This window comes from Pelecanus crispus, chromosome 1 (genome assembly GCF_030463565.1).
Source record: "Pelecanus crispus isolate bPelCri1 chromosome 1, bPelCri1.pri, whole genome shotgun sequence".
NCBI classification, from domain to species: domain Eukaryota; kingdom Metazoa; phylum Chordata; class Aves; order Pelecaniformes; family Pelecanidae; genus Pelecanus; species Pelecanus crispus.
In genome coordinates, this window is record NC_134643.1 from 227,384,425 (window position 1) to 227,393,319 (window position 8,895).

Genomic DNA, 8,895 nt, shown 5'->3' on the forward strand with positions numbered 1-8,895 from the left:
ACCCCGTCCTGCGCTGCGGGGTCATTGGCTGGGGCCCGGATGAGGGTCCCCACCAGTGGGGGAGCAGAAGGGGATGGCCAGGGTGTGGCATGCTGAGAAGGGGCCTCTGGCTATCCTGACTTCAAGACCTTTATCCCTTCCCACAGAGGTGCAGGCAGTTCTGCATTTCACCTACCAGACTTGGGCCCCTTTTGCAGAGAAAGGGCTGCAGAAGCCACTGTGCGATAGTCCATCACGATTTCATACGTATGCATGGGACTCAATGACGCGTGAGCCTTGTGCTTTGGCTCTTCCAAATGCTGGACTCTGCCTTGCCTTAGACTCTGCCAGCGAAATGATGAATGGCCCTGACAAAATGCAGCCTGTGGCAAAGCAACCCAGAAGGTCTTGCTACCAGCAAACCGTGCAGATACCTGCACTGCAGGAGGACTCCAGTCTCCTTGCACCACCAGGAGATGTGGGCAACGCTGGAGTTTTCAGAGGATGTTCAAGCTTTGCAGCTGAAATCTGCATTAACCCTATCGTCCTCCTCCTGTAACAGGATTTGACCTGCTTGGTTTACTTGTCCCCTTTGTAGCAGGAAGAAGCTCACCCAAACGTTCTCCCCTCAGATGTAGAAGGACCAGCCAGATGCAGTGCTGCTGGACAGGGAGCAAGAATCGAACAGGATCATCCTTTTCATCCCATTTCTGTTTTCATCCACATCCATAAAGGGCAGGGGAAATGAACTTTGAACACAAGGTTTGCCACTGCAGGATTTGCTGTGGGCTGAAAAAGCAGCAAAAGCTCAGCTCAGGGATGTCCAGCCCAGTGGGAGCCCAGGGACTTTCCCTTCTGAACCTGCCCTGGCAAGGCTGACGTATTTCACATTTTTCCCCATGTTCAGCCAGCCTCCTTTGGCAGGAGGAGATGCTTGGGCTTCATGTGAATTGCTCCCCTGTGATACCCCCAAGCACCCTGGGGGTGATGCACCCTCGCCAGGAGCAATGCCCTTGCATGGCCGGGGGGCTCTCCTGTTTTATTTTCTGCATAAAACCCCAAGAAACACTGTCCTTGCTGAAAGCGCAGGGGCTTTCATCCTGATCCTGAGGCACCTGGGGCAATCCGCTGTCTTCCTGTTGTTTTCCACAGGATTTGTATTGGGCTAAGTAAGAGGCGCTGAGTCTTGTCGGACTAGTCTTCTACAGTCGGACTTGTCTTCTACAACTCCCTGAAAGGAGGTTGTAGTGAGGTGGGTGTTGGTCTCTTCTCCCAAGTAGTTAGTGATAGGACGAGAGGAAATGGGCTCAAGCTGCCCCAGGGGAGGTTTAGGTTGGAAATTAGGAAAAATTTCTTTACGGAAAGGGTGGTCAAGCATTGGAACAGTCTGCCCAGAGAGGTGGTGGAGTCCCCATCCCTGGAGGGGTTCAAAAAACGGGCAGAGGTGGTACTTGGGGACATGGTTCAGTCTAGTCTACCCTTGATTGGTTTAGAGTGGACTTGGTAGTGTAGGTTAATGGTTGGGCTGGATGATCTTAAAGGTCTTTTCCAACCTAAACGATTCTATGATTCTATGATTCTATGATTCTAGTGACTGGGTAAGAGGTGGGGTACCCCAGCAGGAACCCCAACAGTGGGAAGAGCCCAGCCGTCCCCTGCTCTACTGACCTGTAGAGTCTAACCTGAGAGGTCTGCTCAGTTCATTTCTACCCCCAGACACCTGACTTGCAGGAAGAGACCTAATTGTTGAAATAATTCAGTCATTTCTGCCTGAAGTCTATGAACAATCATGTTCATATGAAAGTCTAGGAATATCTATCATGAAACCTATGAAAACTCATGTAAGAATCCATTTTTTTGTGACCCTGGACACCTGGCCAAGACACCGCACTCTGTGCCTGCCTGCAGGGAAGAAAGCACTTTGGGACTTACTACAAACCATCTTCTCACCTTCTTAGTGTCTGCCTTGACACCAGAAACAAAATGTCTCTTCCTTCGAATAAGTGTATGAGAAGGATCACAGAGGGCTTTTAATACCCTCCAGTGGGTCAGGGGCAGAAAGTGGAACGCCCACAAATGTGGATGAATCAGGGATAGGACACAGTATAAACAGGGTGTCAGAAATACTGGGATATATAGCTATGCCCTCTTTTTTCCTTTTAAAAAGTAAGCATGTCCTTTCTGCTAACCTTTGCTTTTACTGTGTCATGCTCATTTCAGATGGGGCAGAGGGTGCTTCCCATGCCAAGAACAAACTCTACCCTAGAGAGTCCTGCTCTGCAGACACTTAAACACCCAAAGTGCTCTGCGTGCACAGAGCATCGATCGGTACTTACATCCAGAAAATTATTAATAGTCACCACTATTTGCAGGATTGCCCCCCCCCGCCCCCCCCCCCCATAATTGCAGAATGGGCGGCACAGGGTGAAAAAGAAGTGCATAAACAAAGTCTGGACAGGTCTTGATAGCAAAATGTTTATCTAAAACCTACTCCCACCCAGCTGGCTGCTTGGCCAGTATGAGTCAGCTAATTTCTTGTAGGTTTTATGCCAGGAATGAGCCAGGGTAGATTAACGTCTTCACTTTGTTTACCCTCCCTAAAAAAATATACATTCTCCAAGTTCGCCTTGTCTGCAATAAAACACACAGGTTTCACAGTAAAATACCAACTAGTTCCTCAATGCAAACTTCCCAGTGCGTGACCACAGAGGTAGCAGAGCTGTACCTACCCATTAGTCTGTAAGTATGATTTCCAGAGGCAAAACCCACACAACCCCCCAGAAAAACATACAGAAGGAAGGGAGGTGGTATTTTCTGGAAGCAAAATGCCCGCTCTGCTCAAGCTTACACCCCAGTCCCCCTGCGGGTGCCCCAGGTCCCCATCCACCCAACCCCTCCAGCCTCTCAGGAACACACAGACTCAGTGGAGACTTCACAGGATGAGCTTTATTTGGCTGTTACAAGCTGTCAGCTCCAGAGCAGTATGTCAGCTGGTGCATGACACACAGCTGGGCTGGAGGATGCTGCTGGGGCTTTCCTGATGCCACTTTAGTGGTACTTGCGGGCCAGAGCATGGGCCACCACACGGACCAGCTTTTGCCAGGCAGCATGGCACTCGGGAGTGAAATCCTTGGTGAAGTGGGCAGCCAGGACGATGATCAGGATGTCACCCAGGAGCTGGGGGGACAAGAGTACCCTCAGGTTAGAGCAATGCCCAGGAGCTTGCAGATCCCCACGCAAGCACTCGCATTAGACCCAGGGAAACCTCCAGGCATTTTGTAGGCTTAAAAACCTCCCTGGAGTCCATTTTAAGATGAACCTTAAGCTTGTTCACTGCTCTTACTCTAAAGATTCAGGTTCTGCTACTGCTATGGGAAGAGCAACCAAAAATTCTCCAGAAAAATTTTTTATTAAATTTTTTTTTCTCCCTTCTGGCATCGTTTGGGAGTTTCTCCCAAGCAGAAGACACAGCTGAGCATCTGCTGCGCAGCAGGGAGCCAGCGCTCGGCACTGCAAAGCGCCCTGGCATGAACAATGAGCTCATGCCGACGTGGGGGGGATCCCTGCCAGTCCTGGTGACAAATGTCAGGGTTACTTCCTCACTGGGTAACTCTCAGCTGCAGAGATGCAGGAGCTAAAGTTTTTTCTCCCTCTAGGTCCCACTCCTCTTTTGCTTTTGGCATCTAGCTGCCATCTCTTTCTCCTCACTCACCTCTCCTTTCTCCCCCATGCCAAGTTTCACTCTTGCTCCTCCGCTTTCCCCTTGGCTCAAACCTCTTCCTGCTCAACAACTGCTTTCGCTTTACTCTCCACCTCCCTTTTAGCACTGAAACCACCTCCTCGCCGCTTTCCTGTCTCCCGTGCATCCTTGCTTGCACCCTCCAGACAGCCTCTTCGCAACCATAACCTCTCAGCCCCTTTTGTGCTTTCACACCAAGCTGCAGGTGGGTCCCTTCCCTCTCTGTCCCTCTCCTGCATCTCCCCCTCGCCCCAAGCACCAGCCCCTCTTCCTCCTGCACCGGCATGTCTAGGTTAAATCCCTCACATGGTGGGGCTTGGGGTTATGGGAGAAATCGCCCACAGAGGCGCACTGGGGAGGACAGGTTCCCCGGTCAGGAGCATGGCTCACCCTGAAGTTCTCGGGGTCCACATGCAGCTTGTCACAGTGCAGCTCAGACAGCTGGGCGAAGGTGTTCTTGATGTTGTCCAGGTTCTTGACGGCTTCCCCGAAGGAGGTGAGCACTTTCTTGCCATGGGCACGGACATTGGGGTTGCCAATGATGGCGGTGGCGCTGGAGAGGTTCCCAAAAGAAGCAAAGAACCTCTGGGTCCAGGGGTAGACAATCAGCAGCCTGGGAAGAGATGGAGGGACACAAGCAGACACAGACATGTTAATGCTTCCGTGACTGGAGTGGTTTCATTATCCAGGGTGCAGCTGAGCAGATGCCTGAGAAGTGGACCTACCTGGCCAGGGCCTCAGCACCGCAGTCGGCCACATTGACCTTGCCCCAGAGGCCGGTGATGAGCTGCTTCTCTTCGGCTGTCCAGTGCACCATGGTGTCGGGTAGAGGGTAGCGTGTGGCTACTGAGGTATGGAGGAAGTCTCAGCTCTTGCTCCCAAGGGGATCGCACGCCGGCGAGCAGCTCTCCCTGTCCCCGCTTTTATATGTTACGCTGGGCCCCTCCTCTTCCCCGTGCACCCCTCCATTGGCTGGGTCCCCGGGGGGGCCCACAGCCCTGGCACCCCGAGGGAGGGGACACAGCGTTAGGGTGGGGCCCCAGGGCAAGATGCCCAGATCCACTGCCGGGACGGGCTGGTGGGCTGCCCTCCCCGTCTTTGATTTCCAGCTCTGCAACTCCCTACTGAAGGGTGGCATTAATATCCACTGAGATAAAAAGTCCCAGCACGGCACCGCACGAGTCCTGCATAAGCCCTCGGAGGAAGGTGTGTGCAAGGCTTGGTGCCCCTCGGATGGTGCAAACTGCGGCAGGCTGCATGGCTGTGAGGCAGAAGACTCGGACTTGGGGCTGTTGGGTCCTCCCTCTGAATGCACCAGCTATGTGCAAGGGGTTTCTCTTTGTCCGCTTCTTGCAGGACCTGTCAGGCTTTGGGTTTTCCTTGTTCTTTCCTATCAGTGATTTAATTTTTTGCTAACTTTAGGGTAACACTGAGAAAACCATGGGCAGTGTCTTGCAGTCAGAGAGAACTCCTGTCTCAAAGAGCCTGTTAGCAAAGGTCAAGCAAGGCTGGAAGGGAAATGTTATAACACAGGGCACACCAATTGCCTGCGGGGTGTTAGCTCGCAGGGGCCCCAGGAGAGGTGGGGAAGACTGGGTATGCTGGGGTCCATGCATTTGCACAGCAGGAGACAGTGCCTGACCTAGCAATTTGGTACCTGGAGGAGCAGTGGTCCTCCCAAGTCGTGGGAGAAGTAGCTGGGTCTCCTGGGGCTGCACATCTGCTCCTGCTCCCAGAAGAGCGGGATGGAGGTTGTGGGGTGGGATGCAGGTGCTGGGGATGGGGATGGAACTTGTGGGGCTGGACCTAGACAGAGCACAGGAATGCCAGCTGGTCCAGTGGGGTCTGGATGACCATGGAGCAACGTGTGTGCATTGGCCATGGGCTGCCACCATTTCTGATGGCTGCACCGGTTCTCCTCTGCCCGTTTTTGTCAGGAGGGGGCTTGGCCAAAGGACCCTGGGGCCAGGCCTGGGGGGTGACACTGTTCCCCATCCCTCCACGCTGAAAAGTGCAGTTTTTACTGCAGACCTGCTCTAGAGCCATTCGCTCTGCCTTCTCACTGATAAGGGGAGGGAGGAATTCACCACCCAGAAACTCCAGGCATGTCCCTGAGCTGCTGTCAGTGCTGTGGGGATGCCACAAGTCTGAAAGGAGGACAGGAGGCTGGGGTGAGGGCCGTGGTCCTCTGCGTGGCATGGATACTGTTCAGGGAATTTCGTTTTGCTTGTGGAAAGTTAGATGTAGGGACCAGTGAAAGCAGACGGTCTGTCCTTTCTGTACATGAAATTACCATTCCTGGCATATTTTTTGCAACAATAGATAGTTGTGTCTATTAAATTCTGCCTTTAATAGTCCGAGAATGGTAAAGACTTAGACAAAAAAAAGAAAAAAGAAGCATTTTTCCTTCCATGAAGGCAGTTACAACGGACCTAATCTCACTGCCACTTCTCCCACTGCATGTTTTTGTACAAAGTTTTGTTCTACTTAATCTGCGAAAGACTTAAAACATTAAACCCAGTGATGTTACCTGATGTCTCAAAAAAGCACCGGAGTGTTTCTCTTTGTATTTTGTACTGTTTATTTGTTTTTTTGTCTTGAATGTTCCCCTGGATTCTCCAGCTTAGATGAATCTCACTTGCATGAATACATAGACAAGACCGTGGCTCATGTTACCCTGTGTGTGTATGAGCATCCCCTTCCTGTTCCCCAGCACTCCAGGGTGGTCCCCACCCCATTCCCGCAGAGAGGCAGACACCTCTTCATGGCTGAAGCAGCTGGTGTTTATTTGGCAGTTAGAGACCAGCAAAACCAGAAGATGTTTCCCCATGAGCCGGGAGCATCTCCGGGCATGAATGCTTGCTCAGCGGTACTCGTGGGCCAGCGCATGGGCCACCACGTGGACCATCTTCTGCCGGGTGGACTGGCAGGCAGGGGCGAAGTCCTTGCCGAAGTGGGCAGCCAGGACAATGATGAGGATGTCACCCAGGAGCTGGCAACGGAGGGAGGAGAAGCCGTTAGCCCAGTGCTGCCCCCCACCTCCCTCCCCACCTCCCTCCCCACCATTGCACCGCCCAGGTGTTCGCAGGTGGACACTGGTTATTGGGGAATTCATCACAAAACAAGGAATGGATTTATCACAGCCCCATGCAGAGCACCAGGCTCCTTGCACAGCTTGCATCTCTGGCACTCACCAGGATGCCTGGATGTGCTGGATCTTCCTCCCCAAACACCTTCCTTTGCCTGCCGTGCAGTGTCCTCCCTCTGCTTTGACTGGGTTTATCCTTCCCTTTCATATCCCTATCATAGAATCATAGAATGCTTTGGGTTGGAAGGGACCTTTAGGGATCATCCAGCCCAACCCCTGCAGTGAGCAGGGACAGCTTTAACCAGAGCAGGGTGCTCAGAGCCCCGTCCAACCTGACCTGGGATGTTTTTAGGGATGGGGCCTCCACTGCCTCTCTGGGCAACCTGTGCCAGTGCTTGACCAGCCTTGCTCTCTCTGGCTCAGATCCCCTCCTTCTGCTGAAGTGGCTGTGTTTATTTTCTCTCCTGGTTTAACCATTCCACCACAGCCAAGCTCAGCTCTTCCCTCCAAATCCTGTCTTCGTTTCTTCCCTTCTGGTCTCTGGCTGCTCCAGGCCAACATTGCTTCCTACGGGCATGTATTCAACTCTGCATTTCACCCCCATCCACCTTGCCTGCCTGGGTCTCTTCTCTCACTGATCCCAGCCCCATAGCTCCTCCCCATTCTCCCCAAATATGCCTATTCACTCCCCCTTCCCCTCCAGTACCCCTGCCCTCAGGAGGCTCCCAGGCTCAGGCAGCCTCAGGGTTTCTCTCTAGGTCTCACTGACTGTCAGACACCTCAGAGACCCCCAAAGCCCTCTCCAGAGAACAGAAACCTCTGCCCAGCTGAGACTGAAGTCTGAGCACGGCTCACCCTGAAGTTCTCAGGGTCCACATGCAGCTTCTCGCAGTGGAGTTTGCTCAGCTGAGCAAAACATTTCTTGGTGTTGTCCAGGTTCTTGACGGCTTCCCCGAAGGAGGTGAGCACTTTCTTGCCATGGGCACGGACCCTGGGGTTACCGATAATGGTGGTGGGGCTGGAGAGGTTCCCAAAGTTGTCAAAGAACCTCTGGGTCCAGGGGTAGACAATCAGCAGCCTGGGGAGAGGTGGAGGGCACAAGCAGACACAGACATGTTAATGCTCCCAAATGCAATTGCCACAGTTTCTCTATCCAGGGTGCAGCTGAGCAGATGCCCAGGAGCTGGACCTACCTGGCCAGAGCCTCGGCACCACATTCCTCCACATTGACCTTGCTCCAGAGGCTGGCGATGAGCCTCTTCTCTTCAGCTGACCAGTGCACCATGGTGTCAAGCAAGAGGGTTTGCCTGGATCTTCCTTGAACAATGACGAGGAAGTGGAGCCAAAGTCTGCCCCAGGGATTTTCATACACTAGTAACAGCTCGTCCTAATCTCAGTGCATGTAGCCATTGGTTGAGGTTGGGGGCGCAGCTGGGCTGTGCAAGGAAAGATAGCAATTTTGGATGTTGTCCAAGGGGAAAAGAGGCCTTTTCCCCCCTCTGCCTTTGAGTGGACAAGCATCATCTCATACCCATGCACTTGTATTCACAACCCCGAGTGCAGGTGGAGCTGCCTACATGGCTCCTCCCCAGCTGTGCATTTCCAGTATTGCAGAGGCAGCCGGAGGCTGGGGGCTGAACACGTGGTGCAGACCCAAGAAGACAGGCAGTGACATTCAAAGACTTTGCAGTCTCCACCTTGACCGTGTTTTCAAACTCTTAATGGTGCATTGGTGCCCTACACTCCTGGGATTCATACTGAACAGCTCTAGGCATCATCCACCCCAGCTCAAAGGACCAGAGGCTTACTGGGAAATGAGGATTGAATGATCACTCCCAGATCTAGGCCCCCTGCTTTAAACGCAAGTGCCTCCTTTCTCTTCTGTCCTAGCAAAGAGCTTCAGAGTTGTTGTCCATCATCATTGTCCACCGTTGTTGTCCATGCTGTTCTGAGCCTAAGCTCCCCTATTTCCCATCTCTAGTACAATTCCCTGTCATCAGAGAAAGTGGATCCACCTCGAAGGCACGACTCTGAGTTACAGGTCTCAAGAGCACGGTGTTACCCTTAGGTGTGGTCCTATGAGGAGTAC

General features: G+C 52.8%; 2 protein-coding genes across 2 annotated transcripts; both read right to left on the minus strand.

Annotated features, from left to right (window-relative positions):
- Positions 1–2,907: 2,907 nt before the first annotated feature.
- LOC104037987 (hemoglobin subunit beta) lies at positions 2,908–4,620 on the minus strand. Its single transcript, XM_009492218.2, has 3 exons — positions 4,444–4,620; positions 4,109–4,331; positions 2,908–3,156 (listed from the first exon to the last, which is right to left on the minus strand). Exons 1-3 carry the CDS (start codon positions 4,533–4,535, stop codon positions 3,028–3,030), a joined length of 444 nt encoding a protein of 147 aa, XP_009490493.1. The 5' UTR covers positions 4,536–4,620; the 3' UTR covers positions 2,908–3,027.
- A 1,961-nt stretch (positions 4,621–6,581) lies between these two features.
- Positions 6,582–8,895, minus strand: LOC104037989 (hemoglobin subunit rho). The gene is made up of 3 exons (XM_075722595.1): positions 8,000–8,895; positions 7,662–7,884; positions 6,582–6,710 (listed from the first exon to the last, which is right to left on the minus strand). The coding sequence occupies exons 1-3, from the start codon at positions 8,089–8,091 to the stop codon at positions 6,582–6,584; spliced, it is 444 nt and encodes a 147-aa protein (XP_075578710.1). The 5' UTR covers positions 8,092–8,895.